Source organism: Synchiropus splendidus, chromosome 9 (genome assembly GCF_027744825.2).
Source record: "Synchiropus splendidus isolate RoL2022-P1 chromosome 9, RoL_Sspl_1.0, whole genome shotgun sequence".
NCBI classification, from domain to species: Eukaryota; Metazoa; Chordata; class Actinopteri; order Syngnathiformes; family Callionymidae; genus Synchiropus; species Synchiropus splendidus.
Genome location: NC_071342.1, coordinates 12186072 through 12206311, shown reverse-complemented (window position 1 = coordinate 12206311; position 20240 = coordinate 12186072). Strand labels below are relative to the sequence as shown.

Below are 20240 nucleotides of genomic sequence, written 5' to 3'. Positions count from 1 at the left end.
CTGTCATTATTGGTCTACAGAGTAGCGTTGCATAGATGAGGTATCATGAAACAGTATTGCAGGGTTCATGAAACAGGCTCCCAATTTACAGAGGCCACTAGATGGCACTCTTGTTTTAAAAAGGCTGGGAGGTTTCATTTAATTTGTTGTTCAAATCCAAACATTTGGTGGCCTCTGAAAATCAGGACACTGTTTCATGAAGCCTCATAAACTCTTCAGTACTGGCATGAAACTTCATGTAACTATCCCTACAGGAAAGTAAAGAATAATGTAATAAATAATCCTTCAGGAAAAAAGACTGGAAAACAAATGGCATTTCCTTCAAAAATTACACAATTTCTTGGAGGATGAAAATCTTACAATTTTAATTTTCTGACATTCCTCACTGCCCATTCAATCGTAAGGGAAAGTGTTTCTGATTTACTAAATAAATGTAAAAAAAATAAAAAAATTTGCTGTGTTCACAACGGTCATAATCGTCGGCTGCATTCCAATTACATTCAGTTATTCTCGAGCCAGTCAGTATCCATTATTCACCGATTAGTTCTGCACGATAAAACCGGAGCTACTCCACGACAGCGTTGTCGATGTTGATGTGTTTTTAACAAAGGTGACAACACATTAAGAGAACGGTCCACTTTCATAGATGATTTGTTTTACAGCATTCAAATGTCTGTCAACAAACATCTATCCATCTCACTACGAAAAGCAGATTAAATAAGCTTGTCGAAAAATGACGGCCCACATTGAACGGACCAAATAACTAGGTGTGGGTCACCGGTTTGTTTTGTGTCGCAACTGTGGTAACACCACTTGCCATGTTATTTAGATCTTGAATCTATGGGTTGAAGACCATCATGAAAGAGGTGATCGGGGTCTCCTGAACACATTTTTGAATGGTGACCCAGTCCAACTGAGGAAGGTGCAAACACAGTGATGAATTGGTGCTTTCAATAGAACTGTGTGTGGATTTAAAAAATAAGCTTTTGTATGTCAGTGGTTAAAAAAAAAATCCATTGACGATTAGGCTTTTTAGAAAGACAAAAAAATGTGACCCATTTGTAATGGTCCCTATTTTCTTCAGCACATCGAACCAGATGACGTTTATTTTTTTTCCAATACAATCTGGTCAGAATCTGTTTGATGGAACAAAAGAACCAACACATTCAGAGTATAATTGTACGCACACAAAACCCCCCTAAATTTCAATATTTCCAAAGACATGTGGTGCAGGCGGCTGTCCCCTCCTCACGTCTGCACATTAGTGGGCAAAACTGTTTATGGAGGCAGATGATTAATGTCTAGCAGGATGTTTATTTGTGTAGTGTTTGGCACAGCTGCTTGAAACAACCCCCTGAGTCTCACACTGGCTAACTGCTTAGGTTTTGACTGTCAGGCACAAGATCTAATGGGCCATCAGGCGTATCTGATTAAATACATGTTTTGTTTTTTGTTCTTTTGGGGGTGTGGCTTGAGAATCCTTGCATGTGCTGTTCATAAGCAATATCTACAGTGTAATAGATCGCACTACTTGTCACTAGTAACTGCAGATCACTTTAGTACCTAAAGGCTACAGATTAGTTTGTCGTTGAGTGTCTGCCCGCAATAGTAACAGATTTTATTCACAATGAACAAGTAGATTTACCACCTGCTGGTTGATCTATCACGCTTTATCTGCAGGAATTGTGTTTTTATGAAGCCAATTCTGAGGGTACTGTATGTTTGTAAGCTTGATTGCGCATCCGGTGATTGTCGTGAGAAGGAGGCAGTGTCTTTTTGTTTTGCCTCATTTTGCTTTGTTTAGTAAATATCACCACAGTAGCTCATTTACAAAACGTCCACAGATACAAATAAGTGTTTGTTACATAAGGGTTTGATTGCAGAGCGTTGAACTGTGGAGTCTGGGGTGCGTGATAAACCACTTAAAGTGCTAGTGCTGAGGGTTAAGTGGGCGTTCACTCTAACTGGAAACGTTACAGTGAGGGTGGTGTAGGTCAGGGCGCTGTCCATGGTCCTGCTTTATGCCTGTGTGTGATTTTAGGATTAGTGTCTCCCCATTCTCAAATGCAAACCGGGAAACAAATCTTATAATCATTTCCTCTTTTGCTCCAAATTTAGATGGCATACACATTCTTGTTAAAGACGGCAAAGATTTTTGTTCCGACCCTCCACACAAAAGTTCCAATAGAGCACGATTTCGTACACAGACATGAGGATGGCAGTAAATTTGCCACAAATGTGTTTATGAAAATGTGTTATGGAGAATCTCAAAGGGAGATTATTTATGACCACTTGGTTTGTTATCACATTTTTTAAAATAGATATTAGGCTCTCTAGCGCCACCAATGGTCAATGAATATTAGAGAGTCATTTTCTATCTGTCTATCATAAAAAATCAATTCAATATTTTGACAATGAAAATGGAAGCATTGTATCTATCTATAGATATAGATATAGATATATATCTATATATATATATATACTTACATTGATATACAATGTATATACAATTGTGATACAATGCTTCCATTTTCATTGTCAAAATATTGAATTGATTGATATATATATATATATATATATATATATATATATATAGCCTTAAGTCACACAAAGTCATGTTGCAAATTAGTGCAAAATAAAAGAAAGAGAAAGGCATTACTGAACAACCTAAAATGTGAGGAATCAAACAAATATGTAATACCTCTAAGAGGATTCGGAATATTGCAATTAAATGTCAAAATAAAAAGCAAGGTGTAGACAAGCCGTATGTCTTACTGAGTAGAAGTTATTGCCTCCATATCCATGTCTGTCTCAATATTGATACTACGATAATATCTATCCATAATAATATCTATACATACATTGCACAGACCCCAGCAATACAAATATCAAGATACATATATCAAAGGGTTAATGGGACGTCATGAAAAGCATGCACATTTTCAGAATTATAGGTGGCGCTCATGCAAAGAAAGATGGTTTCATTGATATTGTTGTTCAAAGCCAAAGATGATACAAGAGAGAGTGCCAACTGAAAATTCCGACACTGTTTCATGAAACCTCAACATCCCATACAAGTTTTATGATACCATGCCAGATGCATATGAAAAAGGTTGTTGGAACTGAATATGAATTACTCCTGTTTTTCAAGCTAACATTAATTTAATCGGTCACTGAACATTGCTACTTAAACAAAAAAGTGCTTTCTCAATACAATTCCATTTTAACAATTACGTCAGATGACTTTTTAAATCTAATTCTGAACATGCAGGAAGACATTAGACGCTGGTTTAGCTTTATCTCTCTCTGTCTTCTGTTTCCTTATTTACGCCTCCCGTGATATATGTGAGCTCAGTATCTTAATATGATATCTAATATCTATTGTCTGGGCAATGAGACTTAGCGTGTCCACTCTTTCCTGACGCTTCAAGTGCCGGTGACCTTGGAATTTAATCTTATTTGACCCTTCCATTCATTGTAAGTCACTCTTGATAAGCGTGTCAGCTAAATGCTGAAAATGTAATGCGATGTCTCACTTTCCTGAAATGCAATTTTTGTGTCCTTTGCGAAGGGTCATCTCATACCGAGTGGCTGTTATCTCACTCGGCATGCCCTGCCATTGCTTTTCAGGAGACATTTCATCGTCACATTTGTGAAACATGCAGAGTGACATGCACATTTTCTCCATTTATTAAATAAAAGGATGTTCTTATTTGGCTCCTCCACTGCGCTACAATAGTTCGCCCAAATTTATATGAATGATAACATTACTGGGGAAGTGCCTCCTGGTGTTTTTTTTAAGAATGAATCAATATCAGCAGTGTTTGACAGCATCAGAAGGATCCTGAAGAAAGATATTCCGTGCATTTCCTCTCACAAGTTCCTTAGTTCCGGAATTTTCGTTCCAGCAAAGACACTGGATAATAAAAACTCACCCTTTAAGCTCAACTTTTGCCGGCACAGTCGGCGCTTCACGCTGGCAGAAGGCACCGTGAAATACTATCATGACCTTTTCTAAGGATTTGTCTGCGGTGTGTAAAAATGAGAACATCACAATGTGGTGCTTCACAGCCACAGAAGACTCTCCGCGCCGGCTGTTCAAGCAGAGATGCAAAAGACATTAGGATGGAAATATCATCAATTTCCTTATGTGCAAACACCGGAGTGGAGTTAATAGATTCAGGGCTCTAATGTGGCTTCTTTCTTATGGTTTGTGTCAAACTGTTAGTCTCCTTCCATCCACAATGTACTCCCTCTCAATTCAGCCTACTGAAAAAGTGGTTCTGTATATTTTCATTGCAGCTGTCTGGATAGAAAATATGGTGGACATTTTCAAATGCAAGACCTAAACACACAAACCCTCCTGGAATATATTGGCAATGAAAACGATATATGAGACCCAAGTGCAATTAAAATCCTCATCATGAGAGTAATAGCATAAAATACATACAAATACATAAAATACACAATGGGAACACAAAAATAGTGAAGCCAGAAACAATTTAATATGTTTACATTTCCAATCCAGTCATTATGGGTGGAGTTCATGGCTCATGAATCTGATGCTGTGTTGCTGTTTACTGCAGAGAGAAAGTTGGTAGTTGTATTTCAGCGATGCAATGGGGGACTGGGTGGTGAGGGTGACTAAAGAGTCTGTGGAGCAGGAGGTTAAAGTGCTCAACTGCCAAGCAACTTCCAGTCTCTCGAGGAAATCGCGACCTTGTGATCACAACGCAATCCCTACCAATCCTCTGGAGTTTCAATGCAAATCCATGCAGCCTCGAGCCTTTTTTAAGCTAAAAACTGATACTAGTTTTTTAAATCCCGGATGGTTCCTCTTTTCTCGTAAGGGGCATACCTCTCATCCTGACCATTCAGAAGAGGGTCTAGCCGTCTCAAATTGTCTGACTGATTTTCCACCATCATCTTATGCTGTTTCTAACCACAAACTCTCTCAACACTGCCATGCGTGTCAGGCAGATGGGTCCCCTTCCTAACCAGATGTCGGTGCAAGCGCTAGACCAAGCTATTGGTTGAAGAACTTGTGTTGCGTGACATCACTACACACCAAATGTGTTCGGCCAGAAATTCAGAGATATCAAAGAACCAGGTGGGATGACCAGGAAAAAAAAGAGGAGTGTTGACTGGAAGCTTTTATTGAAGACACAAGCCATGAGTATGAAAACTTGAGTCTCCTTTCCTGCGCCACCGTACAAACCAGGACTTGACGCACCACAGCTGGTTCATGTTGTTCTGAGATTGATACATGACGGTTCCATGGATAGCAAGATAAATCGACTTCATTAATGTACTGAATTTTTCATGTACCTTCTGTTAGTCGACAACTTGGGCAACGTGAGCAGCCTCTGGTCTGAATTCACAAGGTGAAATATGGCAGAAATGTTTTGTGTTTGTTTTTTTTTTTGACAATTTTATCAAGCTTCTGTTGCGATACTTATGAAGGGTCTTTCATATTTTTTATACTCACTACTACAGTATTTTATTAATGTTATTGTTTATTAAATACTAACAATTATTTAATTATGATTTGTTAAACAATAGTTTAAGTTTTATTTTGGGTTCTATTTATCAAACTTGAACATTAGTTATGTGTTTCATTTTCTGCCACATACTGTCTTCCCACATACAGTATGAAATGATACTGTATGTCATTTGACTGAACATAAAATGTGGAAAATCATGATACCTTTTTCCATAACTTTATCTTTCCTCCCCATTCTAACTTATATCAAAACAGTAAAGAACATAATATGGGGATCTATCTGCAATAAAACGACTTTATGATCTGTAATTTTTGCAATTATTTGTCAGCCACTCAAGAAGCTGCCACTATCATGATGTGGCCCCGCTGGAAATCTTAACTGCCCTTCGCTGATGTAATGTAATGAGCACATGGATACAAACAAATCTGCGACAAGATCTACTTCTTGGTCACATGACTGTAGCTCACTGAGTCCAAATAAGTACATATATTACTTGGTGTAGAAATGACTACTTGTAATCCCCTTCAAAAACAATGCTGTTTTCTTTCAAAATCATATTCATGCATGAGAAACCTGAGGCGCGTACCAAAGGTATAATAAGCATGTACATGGCACAGCATGCTGTTAATCATAATGTAAGAACGGAGCACATTTGGAGGCCGGATGGAGCCCCAGTTTAAACAGGCATAATTCCTCAGAGGTTTTGAGAGGCTGGGCCAGCGCTGATCAATAGATTTTAATAAATGTGATTGTCAAGGACATGAAGCCAGGCAACTCGACTAAGCCCTAATTACGCCAAGGCTTTGTCCATGAAAGCTTTAAATCTTTAAATCTGCTGATAGAACAATATTTTTGTTTTCGCGGCAACATCATTTAGATACATTAGTCATTCATTTCATAAATATCAAAGCGATGACAGCGACCACAGTAAATCCATATTAAGATGTTTACAACCATGTTCATTGTAAATAATGCAGGATTACATGCTGCTCTATTGGCTGATGAATAGGACAGAATATGGATATCTTTTCGTGTGAATATTATTCTGCGCATTACGCTGTTGTCCAAGTGCAACGCCGACAAAATGGCAGCAAAATCACAGAGAGGTTTAGAACAGATGTATATAGATGTATACAGATATATACAGATACAGATATACAGTTATGTGTTTAAAGATATATATATATATATATATATATATATATATATATACACTGATGCACAAGACACGCTAGGATGATAACAACAACAACAAACATGGAGGAATCACTGAACAAAAGCAAACAAAAGCAGTCTGTTTACTTTTGTTCAGGGATGTTTTTCACTACACAATGGCCAGGGCTTGCACTACTCCGAATGTATTTGAAATTCGTATAAAATTGAAATTCCTATGCAAATAATTTCAAGACATTAAAAGAGCTTTAGTTTAAATAAGGTGATATAAAAAGTTGAATATAGACACCATTGTGATTTATTGTGCTATTGTCAAACTGATCAAAAATAAACATCAGTTTGATTCAGTAATATACCAAATTCATTCAAATTGAAAAATGTGGCTTTGTGTGGCAAATATTCTTATACCATTATCAAGCTTAGCGTCAAGTTCTTTTCCTGGAATTAGAGTAATGACTCACTCATTCAGTGCAATAAAACAACTGTCCTGATTGGTGTAAAATCATGCAAATTAATCAGATATGTTGATTTATGTTGCGATTCTGGTTTATATTCAGATTCTTTGTCCGATTCGCTTTGTATAGCTGTGTTTTGATAATTCAAAAATAGATAATAATAAAAAGGTACATCGTGGTTTCCTACAGAAATTTGGTCAAAGTGGTTGGTTTGTGTATTTATAAAGAGTATTATTCACTCTTTATAAATACACAAAGCAGTTTATGTGCAATAACAAGGTGCCAGAACAGGTTCTGACAGTAATAATTTGGGGCTGAATTGTTGCAATGATTGGATAGATGCAGCAGGAGAGAGACGATTAGCAGACAGCACTAACATGTTAGCACAGGGTTGACAATTCTCTCGTTACCAGGGTAAAACTCTGGCAAGCAAAAGAGGCTTCTGTCAGGCACTTGTCTCGCCATTGAAGGCCAAGATTTATCGCGGGGATTGATCAGGAGACGCGCTTTAGCTTGGCCTCCCAACTCTTTACCAGGAGAGGGATATGACGTCACGAGAGATATTTAAATATTGTCATGAAAAAAATGTGCTATATATTTGAGAATAGATTTTTTTCCCCAGCCCTATTATATAGTGTTATAGCATTATATTAGTACAATTTTTCACCTCACGTTCCAATGGATTTTAATGAAATGTGATCAACTTTACAGCCTGCTTGTGGCTTCTTTTTTTCTGGTCTCCATGTTATCATTGCCCTGATGGATCTGGTAAAATCATGCAAATGAGTCCATCTGGACTCTCTCCACTGAGACAATAAATCACTCCTAGCAGGTTCCGGTCCTTTTCTTTAATTTCACCAAGTAGTGTGTGTGTAGAGCAAGAAAATAAATGGCAGCACAGTGGTGGCTGTGGCAGCATTATTAAAAATAAAGTCATTTCTTTGGCATGGTTGGAGTCCCAATTTCTGCTTGAAAGAATAACTTCAGTATGTTATGTTACCCCGCATACATAAGCAGAGTTTAATGAGATACATAATGGAAAAAATAAAGGAACGGATGGAAGTCAATTTCTGGAATTTTTGAAGCATAGCAATAACAAGTGGTCTGTTCTAATCGCACAGTTAGCGCTGTGCATCAACTAAACATTTTTCTCTCCCCACCTGTGAAATTGCCTGCTTCTCTGTGATTTGTTGTCCAGTTTCGAAGACAGACTGTAACTGCTAAGATTTAAGGCTATTTTCTTTTTGTCAGATGCAGCTGACTAGTTAAAGCGTTCGGCTCACAAATTGATTCTTCTGTCCAGCAGGGAAAAAAAAAAGCCACGCTTCCAGTCCTTTCAGTGCAGACAACATGGTCAGCTTTTCCCAAATAGTATGTATGTTTGGCATCCTAACTAAGTCTGGAGTGAAGGTAATTATGGTTCCTGATACGTCACAGCGTAGATCCATGTTTTCGCAGAGATAGTCTTGTTCTTGTAAGAAGAAAACATGCTTGAACTTTCAGCTGAAGTTACTAATTCATGGAGGCTCAGTATTAGAAAACTGGAGTAGTGGCTTGAAAAAAGTGTGAAATATTTGTGTGAAAACAAGCACTAAGTAAAATTAAGGATCCGTAAATAATGCACATAATGTAATATGATGTTAAGATGTAGTGCTGTGTTTAAAAAATCGATTTTCCGATTCTGAATCGATTCGTACATCAATTCCATAAAATCGATTCGTAGGTCCAAAGATCGGATTAATTAATTTACGTTTTAACACATATTCTCTGGGTGAAGTGCGCATGCGCGCACCTGGGACACCAAAGTCAAAACAACATGCCTCCTCACAGTGGCAACACTAGCAACGTTCAGACGCGACCAAACCAAAAACGCGCTCGACAAAAGCATAGCAATTAGCACGTATGCCTAATGGAGGTACTGGAAGTGTTGCAGTATTGCGGAAATATGACCCACCTCACGAGTCACGTGACGCGACATCACCCAGCGCTCCTGTCCAAGCCATCCACCGGACCACAACAAATGAAACTCGAGCGAACTTTACCACTAGCGGGTAATTCTGCACGCTCTGTCAAAATAACTGATGCGATTGCGGGCTTCATTTGCAAAGATATGCGCCCGTCTTCCGTCGTTGGAAACGAGGGCTTCAGGCGGCTAATGAAAGTAACAGAGCCTCACTATGTTACGGTGTCTCGCAAACGTCTGTTATCCCAAACATGCAGCAGTCAGTCAAAGAAAAGGTGAAAAGTAAGCTTCAGTCAGCAGTCAGGGTGGGCATTACAAGTGATGCGTGGACATCTTGGCAATCTCACGCGAGTCTGACAACTCACTATATAGATGAGGAGTGGGACCTCTTGTCGTACGTACTACAGACCACATAGAACTGTTTACATACTGACCAATGACCGTCAGGTTGCTGTGAAGTCAGTCACCAGCACTCTGTTTACATTTTTCAGTGGCTGAGAATATCTTTTTTTCATTTTGGTAATAAAATAAACATCTTTTGGGTGAATGTTTAATGTCATACTTCTAATAATGCAGCAGTCCCATGAGCAGTCACATCTGACGTTCTGTGTCTGGATCTTTATGATCATTTACTATCAATCCTTCATTCATTTCCTGTGGAATATCAATATGATACTAGTATTAATACGTTGCGTAACTTGTCATGTGATCATGCCAACAGCTCAGAAAATGGTTTAAATACTAACCTGAATCGAGATCGGATCGGATCGAATCGAATCGTGATAATCGATTCTAAGTCATGAGAATCAGAATCGAATCGATTCTTGAAATTAGAATCGATACCCAGCCCTATTAAGATGCATTATTAGTAATAATAGTACAATTATTTTATTTTATTTTATCTTATTTTATTTTACTCAGAGCATCACTAGCTTATGGTGACAAGATCATCCTCTCGATTCCATCACCCACCATGCCCAAAGAGTGCAACTGACTGGTACAAAATGTTTTTAGGAAAACATCATTTTCACAGGTCAAATATTTCGTGGCTCCACGGGAGGTCAGAGGTGAAGTCGCATTTCTATCTCAAAGTTGGTCATGTCATGTACCTGAGATGTAGTCCAAATGCAAACAGAAACGTCATTTACACATGGTGGGTTTATGATGGCTCAACAAAAAAAAAGATATCTGCAAACAGGGATTGCAACAAACAAGGTAAGAGGCATGTGGTGTACAGTCATATTTAAATTACTCTTGTTTAATGCTGAGAGATTTTAAGGATTTTTCCGATCATCTATTTATTTATAGAAAAAAATAGATGTATGATAGCAAAATAGCTAAAATATGTGAAAAAAAAGCATTTTTACTTGGACATTTATTTTATTTTATTCCACTGTTGATGATCAAAGGTGATAATTCATACATATATGTCAGTCCTGCACTGTTCAGAAACAGAAGGAGATAAAAGCATGAATGAAAATTAACTGAGCATCTTCAGGCATCACTGTAGAAGCCTGGGATTTCTTCTTCAACAGTCAGGAGCAGCATGTATGTGTCAATCCAAATCAACAGTTCATTACTTTTTTTTTTTTAACCTTCAATACGTTGCCTTTTTAAAATGGTCTTTTCCAAACAAACAGTGAAGGAAATCCTGCATTGTCTTTCCTCAATACAAACAGAGAAATCCGTGCCAGTGGCAGAGCTCCGATGACAGTACGCCAATGAGTTTCCCATCAAGTGATACACACAGAGTGCAAGGCTAACTGCAATTTAATGTTCCGCAAAATCCAAGTGATTATTCTTCTCCCTCCTGCGAGTCAGAAGGAAGACTGTTAAACACCTGTCTCTGGTGAATTCCCAGTCATGTATCAATATACACTAATGTGACACGCTAAAATGTGACCTCTGCGTGATCTACGACGCCGTCACCTATGTGACTATTACCTATCTTTTGAAACAGTATTTCATGTGTTTCCTCTGAGCTCTTTATTGTTTCTAGGCCACGAGATAGATAGTTTGATCTTGATCTTGACAACCACAGTGGACAATTCCTGCACTACTTCCGTTAGCAAGCGTCGCTAGCACACGATAGCAGTCAGTGGATGTGAAGCAGGGAGCATGAGCACACACTTGGGCACAGTGCAGCCGCCATTAATATATTACAATATATTAAAAATATGGAGAAATGCTCAGTCAGAGCTACAGCCCCAAGCTGCTCTCGGGGCAATTTGCAAAAAAATAAACCAATAAATGTGAAACATGTCTAAAAATGACAGCATGCAACCCAACCACTCAAACAACTTCCACGTGGCTGCAGTGAAAAAAGTGTTGTTGGTTCAATGTTAAGCTTGCTCATGGCTTGCCAACTCTGGAACTCGAATTTTCCCACAGTGACTGAATGCAGCATAGCTGCAACCACGGATCACATGGGAGACCAACAGCCTATCAATTGAATAATTGATTAAATTATACAAGGGAATGTGAGCAGGTCAGATCAATCCAGCAAGTTTCAAAATAACACGTGTATCTTCCTTGATAGTAGTTCATCCAAAGCAGTTGTACCAGGCAGTCTTGACAGCAAGTGTTTCATCGGGTCACTTTCACTCAGCCAATTAGAATTCAGAGTATTCTCAAACCTGTTTTGAAACGTGTATCAGGTACATATATACCATGAATAAGCTGTTATGATGCTGGTGTGATGATGATGGTGTTTCAACTATGATATGCTGAAGATTACTGAATAAACACAGCCACCCCGCTGCACGTGTGATCTCTGTGCCTCCGCCTTCACAACCCTGGAGAAATCACCTTACCACACAACAGAATAATCTTCAAATATCGCACAATAACATCAGATGAAACTCACATAATGGGTGGAAATCACCTGCCTGTCACCACTGTCTGCTCTCTCTGAGTGCTTTTCTGAATTAACTATCGATTTTTTTCAAGCAATAATCTCACATACTTGGTCTGACCTGAGTGAGAGAATTATATTTGGGTTTTCTGCTTGAATTATATCCGATCTATGTAAAAAGTTGTTATTATTTAATTAATTTGTTGATACGAAAAATAACTCCTCCATTATTCTATTATTTTATTGGTACTATTATAACCTGAGTTGTTTTTATTTATTTATTTGTTTGTTTTTTTGCTTATTTGCTTCTGTACTTTGCTGCAATGTTGAATCAAACTGCAAAAAGAGTCCCCAAGTTTTTGCTCCATATCTTTACTGGATACTTACACGAACCAGGGTCAGTGTCCTGACCGGGTTTTCTTTTACTTGCTTGGTCAAGTCCAACTTAGTATGACTAATCATGGTGCGTGTATGTATTGATAATAAGGAAATTATGAAGTCTGGTCTCTTCTCAATCGCAATAAATTTCTACATCCTGAACTTTCTGCACTCATAATGACCTGGTCTTGCCCTCCGTCTCACACGTCTGCATAATATTTTTGCACTCTACAATCACATGTTTATCATTGCTTGACCATAAACAGTCTTGTGACTCGTCTCTTATATCCTCTCATTATTTCCTTATTCGAGTAATTATATTCAATATTTTTGTTCCATATATATATATTATATGCCCTTTATTATCATTATATCCCAACACCAACAAGAAAAGCATGCAAATAAAGTTGAGTTTGCCCTGAATACCGGGCAGCTGCCGGGCCATAACAGCACAGTTCAAATCCCATCAATCATGAGGGCAGTTAGGAGCCCCATTTCCTAAACTGTGGTCGTCGTTGATGTGAGCCAGTGCATGACCTGCGATGGCTTGAATAACATATGTCTCCGATTTGACAGTTAATGATGGAGAGCGAGGTAAAAGTTACGGAGGGGGTCGTTACCCAGGAAAAAAAAAGTAGAGAATGTGGGGGACCATTGAAATTTTCCCGCGAGTGTTTTGAAACGGTGCTAAAGAAAGTCTTACCGTGAGCAAGAAGGCGCACTGCGTGGACAAAAGACGGGTCCAAGGTGTTTTTCTCCGCCATCAGTTCAGGTAAGTACTTCTCCGAGTCCATCTTCATCTCAGCGGACCTCGTCTCTGGTCGTGCAAGTGAGAAGTGCGGCGTGTCGGAACGCAAAACGAAAGGCCAACTGTGAAGAGCTTGACTTAATGAACGAGCATGGAATACAGCCCAAACCACGTCCCGGATCTGTGAGAGGAGTCTGATTCAGGGGTGCGCCTCCACCGGCTGCTGCCTCTCCTCGGCTCCCCGCCAGTCTGCCGCTTCTCCGGGTCTGCAGCGCGCGCTGCTCCCGCCCCTCAGCCGCTTTATTGGCCGTATTCTGGGGGGCGCTGGGAACAAAGACGCCCCCTTTGTTTACCTCCTTAAATCATCTGATCACATCAAATGAGGAGTCAGTGCCTTGGCTTAAAGGAACATTGAGACGCTGTATAGGTTCAAACCATAACAGGTGGATTCCACCACTCTCCTATGGCTTAAAACATTTTAGATGACATACTTCTTATTTTATACTCTAAATACATGCAAGCGACACGAGGAGTCAAGTTTACGACCGGTGTTATGTGCTGTCCACATGTGATCCACTGTCAGTTCCAGCAAAGAACGAAAAGGGTCCCAGATGAAGAAACATTTCTCAGCCAGTTTAGATCAACAATAGCTTGCGTTTCGCCTTTAAAAACAACTGCATTAGTCCACCAAGAAAGCGTTTATTATGAGAACCAGATGTTCTAATGTTAAGTAAATCTTAAGACTGACTCTCACTCAAACACCTGAATGAAATATTTCTTGCCAAGAGGAAACATGACCAGGGGTTAGCTAAAAGCGAATGTGTTCATGTCTAACCTGATGACCCCAACATATTTCATTTTTGTTAGTTGCATCATACCTGCATTGAACTGGTGTCAGCACATTCGAGGACCTGAATGTCTTTGAGCAACCCTGAAAACATTGGTTGGAGTTGGCTTCAACTTGTTTATCTAAAAGCCAAAGCATAAACAGAGAAACATACCACAGGAGAAATACATACATGTATAAAAGAATTCTGGAATTGTTACTTTAAAAAAAAAAACACTAAAATAGACAATAAAATGTCCACACACAGGTTTAATAAGGTGACTCGTGTCCATACAGAAAACATATATATGTGTGGTTGTCCTTTTGAACTGCATGGGCCAACTGGCACACACACAGGTTATATGGCAAATTCAGAGTTTTGTAAAAATCCGAGGCTGCTCTGCTCTCAGGGTCATCGTATCCACACTGGTTTGCTTGTTTAAAATTTTTATCTATAAAGCACAGCCCAGTCAGAAATGTTGTCACTTCACCCTCCACCAGCTCAAAATGATGCTGACAGTGATCACATATATGGTGAAGGTCTTATTTCTAAATAGAGCTCACACTGTCCTTCATTGCCATGATCAATCTTTGATTCGCCTTTATCTGCTTACTTGACTGTCAATCAAGTGATGAACATAAGGAGGCTTTCATTTAGGAACAGAGGGAAAATTTATTTGTCTTTTCATTGCTCCAACTTAACAATAGGCGCTGCTCCTGTGGCTGAAGATAAAATGCATCAGTGTGTTGCGTGACTCATCTCCAATATTGTTGAAGTATTAAACCGACACACAAAGTTCCCGGTGGTGGTGGAACAAATCAGTATTGATAGCCAGTTCATTCACGGCAGTGTCTATTTATTTTAGGCTAAGTGCCTTTCAGTTCTCTCAAGCCTTTGAGTCAATATTTTCTAAAGTTCACCGCAGTCAACCCAGCGCATCTGCAAACTGTGATGAATGTTCCTGAAATGCAGTGACATTCAATCCAAGAAGGGGGGAAGCTTGGTTTCTGTGTCACTGTCCATGGTGCTGAACTCAGATAATTACGTCACCTGTGATAAAACATTGGAGGACTTTCAAGAACATTGAAGCCTCCATGTTTATGTTGCTAGATCCACGCTGTAATACCTCAGCTCTTCAACTGATTTCGAAATAAAACATGACAAAATGTTGCTGTTGGACCACAAAATTCTGAATTCATGAGTTAACAACGTATTTTTTTTCCAACTGTTTCAACTCTCATATAGTTTAATTACAACTATATATATATATATATATATATATATATATATATATATATATATATATATATATATATATATATATATTATTGTTATTATTGTTGTTATTATTTTTATTATTATTCCTTGATGATATTTTGTCTATATTTTGTACATTTTCTTTCATGATGATAACAGTCTTCATCCTGCCTGACAAACTGTTATAATAATGACGTTTTATTTCAAGTTTTCAGAGACAGCTTAACATGAAACCAGGCCAGTCTATCGAAGTCCCTGGCTCTGGTATCGGCTCTCTGTGGCTGTAAAATTGTGTGTTTAACATTTCTCTGCTACCTGGAGCAGGAAATCCATTAGTTTCCAGCTGAGAACCATGGCTTCAGTTTTCGAGGTCCAGTTCTTCATCCCCTCTGCTCAGATGTGAGCCGATCAGTGTATATGTGTGTGTATATGTGCGTGCGTGTGTGTGTGTGTGGTGGCCAATGAACCAATCAGGACCACATCATGTGCAAAAAGCTGCAGTGTAATCCGCTCGTCCCCAATCCCTCCACTCCAAGGCTGCACTTTCAACACCGTCAGAATCTAAAGCACAATCTCAGATGACGAAAACCTTATTCGCATCCCAGTCAGGTGTAAGTGATTACACTGAAATGAGATCTTAGGATGTCGAAGAGGCTGAGGAGAACCTACTGTATAATATAAAACAGTGGTTTTAATTTACAACAGTGATAATAAGTGTTTACATAAAAAAACCAATAAAAACCAAAATGTGCCACTTCTATTTGGTCACATATAAGCATTTTTATATGGTTGAATCTGATTCGATTTTGGAAATACCTTTGAGGTAATGTCCATAGAAACAATGAGAGGATAAACAAGCCTCAATGTTGTCACCATATTAGCAGAGAGTAACCATTATAACGGCAACAATACGACTGCATTCTCTCCACCATGTCTGTGTAGTTACTGAGGCAGGTAGTCTGCCGTCGTCAGTATCTATCTTCCACTGCAAACCAAACATTTTGAACCAGCAAGGAAGGGGGAGCAATATCATATCAGGCTTCCTTGAATAAGTTTTAACTGCGGCAGATGTTTTTATGAATACGTTTAAGGGCGCCTGGGGACAGAATCTGTCCACAAAGCAGCTGGAAAAGAATCAATGGCATGAGCTCAAGTGATAGATCCATGCTGCCTTTTAGTGGTCGAAGAGAAGAAGTACGGATTTATAAAAGAAATAAATTCCTAGCGAGATAAAAAAAACCACATGATTTGTACTTGTCACAATAAAGACACAAAATTCATTTAGAAAAAATGTGATAGCTCGAGTTGAATGTCTTTTTTTTTCATGTACTTTTAATGCTACGGTCTATTTTCGCTTACTTCCGTGATGCATCATCTGACGTCATCGCGTTCGTTACGTCCGTCGGGTTCTGTTCCTGGTTGCGATCAGCCGACAGAAACGTGTGACCATGGCGGAGACACGTTTCCTCGGGAGTCCGAGTGAAGAAAAACTCAAGTAGGAAACCGTAGTCGTCGTTCATGTACTGCAGCATGTCGTTCGTTAAACGACTTGTGGTGAAAGTGGCAATGCTCTGAGACGTTTCGATACATACAACTTTTTAAAACAAATAAAAAACACGAATGCGTTTATGTTCATGTGTAGATTTTGCATTATTATTTGTCATAAATAAGTGTGGAAAGTGATCGGTGAAGAGCTTTTCATTATAGTTTGTCGGAGGAAAATGAACCTCCTCATGAATATTTGTCGTGGCAGACTGTAGTCCCATGATTGTAAAGTCTCATGTTTTAACAACATTTTAAAATGCAGGTTTTGCTGTGTTTATTCAAAAATGTATTGGATTTTGAAAGTAAGTAGTATTTCATATCATCCAAAAACATACATAGATTGGTCAAAATCCTCATATTTTGAATATGTAAAATTCAAATTTAATGTTTCAAAACTGATTTAATGCTGTTAAGGGGCTTTGAACAGTTTTCATGTACTTATTTAATCACTATTTAGAAGACTACAGTCAGAGGTGTTGGGCCTGTATGTCACAGACAAGTCAACTAATGGCAAACAGTCGATGTCTAGTTGACTAATAAAACAGTCATTATAGCCTAACTGTAGAGTAAATAAATAGAAGAGAGTTTATATATATGTAAATGGTAGTTGCTGAGTCATTTTATAGCAACATGCTCCGACAAAAGGTCTGCTACCTTAACTGAACAGAAAGGATTATTTAGTTATATTATTGTCACTACGAAGTCAGATCTTTGCTGTCGTAAGCATAGTGATCTGGGAGGAGCCCGAGGACAGACCCAGGAGGGACCTTGATCGCTGCCCTCACAACCCCACTTCAGATCAGTGGAGGAAATTGGATGGATCATCCTTTGAATAAACGTGTATTAATGGACCACTTATTTCACAGAAAGGTGTCCGCTGTGATAGTCGTGCACGGAGGTGCGTGGGCCATTCCTGACCATCTTGCCAAGGCTTCAGTTGATGGAGTGAAACTGGCTGCATGTGAAGGGAGGTCCGTGCTGCAACGGGGAGGGAGCGCGCTGGATGCTGTTGAATCTGCTGTGAGGAAACTGGAGGATAATGTGGTGTTTAACGCAGGTAGAATAACTCTGCCCTCTAAAATGGCAATCTGTGTAGTCACCCGCGCTGTAAACATTGATTTAAGTTGTTTGCTGTACTTTGTGACACTCATTTATGCACCAACAAATCTACTTTAATCCATGTTGGCCAATTTCCATGGCGTTCTGTAGTAACTCTTTATTGCAGCTGAACATCAGGGGATGATAATACTGCGTAATGACCATTATTTTCTTTTCATACCCGACAGAATCTGTGAATATATGTTTGCCTTGCATATAAATGAACATCAAGGCTGTTATGCCCAGTGGCCCACAATAGTTTTTTTATGGTTCATTTATGTGAAAAGATTGGACATGAACTGTCATTATAGCAGTCAGTGGAGTATTATGGCGAGTGCGGTGTTCTGTTTAACATACACTGACTTGTTACCATCTTGTGGACATATATGGAAATACCTTATGAACGTTATCTATCTGCAGGTCACGGAGCAGCTCTCAACACAGAGGGCAAAGTGGAACTGGATGCAATCATCATGGATGGAAAGACACTTGCTTGTGGTGCAGTCTCTTCTGTGAAGAACATTGCCAATCCAGTATCTCTGGCAAGGGCAGTGATGGAAAAGGTGAGATAAAAACCTGTTTTGTATTTGACTAAAAATGCATATTATGTATTATATATGAGCCATTTTCTTTTTTTTTTGTTTGTTTCATGTTTGCTGTTGTGGAAAATTTGGAAGACTGATCACATCATGTTGACAGACCACGGTGCAAACTTGTTCGCTGAGAGTATCGGTATTCCAACAGTTTCAACCGATACTCTTGTGACAGAATATGAGAGGAGAGAGTGGGAGAAGCAGAAGACATATGTCAACGGTGTTGTGGAAGATTTCAACTCTCAGTGGTGTGTACTTGTGCCAAGTGGTGTCACCCATCATGTGAAACTTGAAGAAGATATTTCATCTTCCATGTGTGTTATCTAACTGCAGTTGCAATCAACCCCCAAGCTGCTGCTATAAATACGAATAAGTTGGGTGTTCATTGCCACAAATAATGAAGAGCAGGTGTTTAGAGTTGACTAATCCTTGCAATTGGTTAATTCTGCTGCTGTAAAACATATTTTAGTTCCTTCTAAGATAAGTGTGGCCTGCAATGACTGTCTGCCTTCATATTGGCTTGAAGCCTGTGAAACCCTTTAATTCGTGTCATGTCTTTTATGTATTTTAAACAGGCAAAAGGTTGTTCTAATCATTATTCAGATGGTGTCTCTGTTGTACACTCCAGGCAACATGACACAGTGGGTGCGGTTGCTTTGGATTCTGCTGGCAATGTCGCGTGTGCTACATCTACTGGAGGTATCCGGAATAAAATGGTGGGACGAGTGGGAGACTCCCCAATCATTGGTATGAAGGCATTTTCTTTTCATTCAAAAAGACATTCAAATATACGTATAAATATGTATTAATTCTTCTGTGAATACAGTTGGTAATTACTGTGTTGTATTTAATCATTGTATTATATAATTTATTTTTAATTTAGGCTGTGGGGGTTATGCTGACAACTTGAGTGGTGCAGTGTCTTGCACTGGTCATGGAGAGTCTATCCTCAAAGTGACATTGGCAAGCCGTATTCTCTCGCTTGTCGAACAAGGTAACACTTCTTACTCATGGAACTATTAACTTGTTTCCTTCTTTCTTTTCTATCCTATTGAGTGCACAGGAAGGATTTGTACTAAGTTTACTCTCTCCTGATTTTGAATACAACAGAGCATTAATCTTTTATTTACTGAGTACTGCGATCTTCTTTAATACTTAAATAAGCATTCAAATTCACTTCAAACCTCCCAAAGGGTATTGTCTTTCCATGGTAATTAATGTTGCTGTGTCCAGTCGAATCATTATTTCATTTACTTACTCAGGTAAATCCGTCGTGGAATCTTCAAAATTGGCCCTGAATTACATGGGAGACCGTGTTCGCGGTGCTGGAGGAGCCATTGCAGTTTCTCCGTCGGGGCAGTGGGCTGCGACTTTTACGACCGAACGAATGGCCTGGGCAGCTGTGGACCAAGACGTATTGTTTTATGGACTAGAGCCAAATGAAGAAATAAAACAACAGTTAATTCAATAATTTACTGATTCTTTCCCCCAAAATCCAGTCGCATTTTAAGAGGCTGCAATTTGTTCTGTGTCTGTGCTTAATTTACACCTGGAACTGTGCAAACTGTACTGGTCAGTTTCTGTGTTATGTTACTTCAAATAAAAAGATTGTTTTGTGCTTTCGTGTTGATTCATTGAATTTCAAAACAGAACTCTCCTTATACTGTACTTAGTGTATGAAAGAACGTTTTAAATAATGCAAATACATGGTTATCTCCTTCACATGTATTAATGAATTACCTTAACTGGGTCAAGTTAAAAATGTTCTATTCGTTTTGTCAGGAAATTGAATACGCGGTTTAAACATGTAAACATGACGCCGCCATGAGCAGTAAACAGAAACCA

At 38.9% G+C, this 20240-nt stretch overlaps 2 protein-coding genes and 1 long non-coding RNA gene across 9 annotated transcripts in view; 1 reads left to right on the top strand and 2 right to left on the bottom strand.

The window, feature by feature from the left end:
• khdrbs2 (KH domain containing, RNA binding, signal transduction associated 2) overlaps positions 1-13388 on the bottom strand; it is a 101829-nt gene extending 88441 nt beyond the window's left edge. For all 7 annotated transcript variants that reach the window (XM_053875274.1, XM_053875275.1, XM_053875269.1 and 4 more), the window contains exon 1: positions 13031-13388. In XM_053875274.1, the coding sequence (XP_053731249.1) occupies positions 13031-13127 (97 nt within the window). In that variant the 5' untranslated portion in view covers positions 13128-13388. The remainder of the gene's footprint in view (positions 1-13030) is intronic.
• Positions 13389-16570: 3182 nt separating this feature from the next.
• si:dkey-103j14.5 (isoaspartyl peptidase/L-asparaginase) lies at positions 16571-19996 on the top strand. The gene is made up of 7 exons (XM_053875686.1): positions 16571-16654; positions 17571-17761; positions 18223-18365; positions 18480-18643; positions 19024-19142; positions 19279-19389; positions 19658-19996. Exons 1-7 carry the CDS (start codon positions 16608-16610, stop codon positions 19864-19866), a joined length of 984 nt encoding a protein of 327 aa, XP_053731661.1. The 5' UTR covers positions 16571-16607; the 3' UTR covers positions 19867-19996.
• Positions 17923-20232, bottom strand: LOC128765192 (uncharacterized). The gene is made up of 3 exons (XR_008415831.1): positions 20136-20232; positions 19654-19795; positions 17923-18341 (listed from the first exon to the last, which is right to left on the bottom strand). It is a non-coding gene; the product is annotated as an uncharacterized LOC128765192 (long non-coding RNA).
• Positions 20233-20240: the final 8 nt, after the last annotated feature.

Bases quoted from the DNA above. Each gene is read 5' to 3' on its own strand.
- si:dkey-103j14.5 (XM_053875686.1), top strand. From the start codon at position 16,608: ATGGCGGAGACACGTTTCCTCGGGAGTCCGAGTGAAGAAAAACTCAA. The intron at 17,762-18,222 runs GTAGAATAACTC...ATCTATCTGCAG, and splicing joins TAATGTGGTGTTTAACGCAG to GTCACGGAGCAGCTCTCAAC. The intron at 19,390-19,657 runs GTAACACTTCTT...TTACTTACTCAG, and splicing joins TCTCTCGCTTGTCGAACAAG to GTAAATCCGTCGTGGAATCT.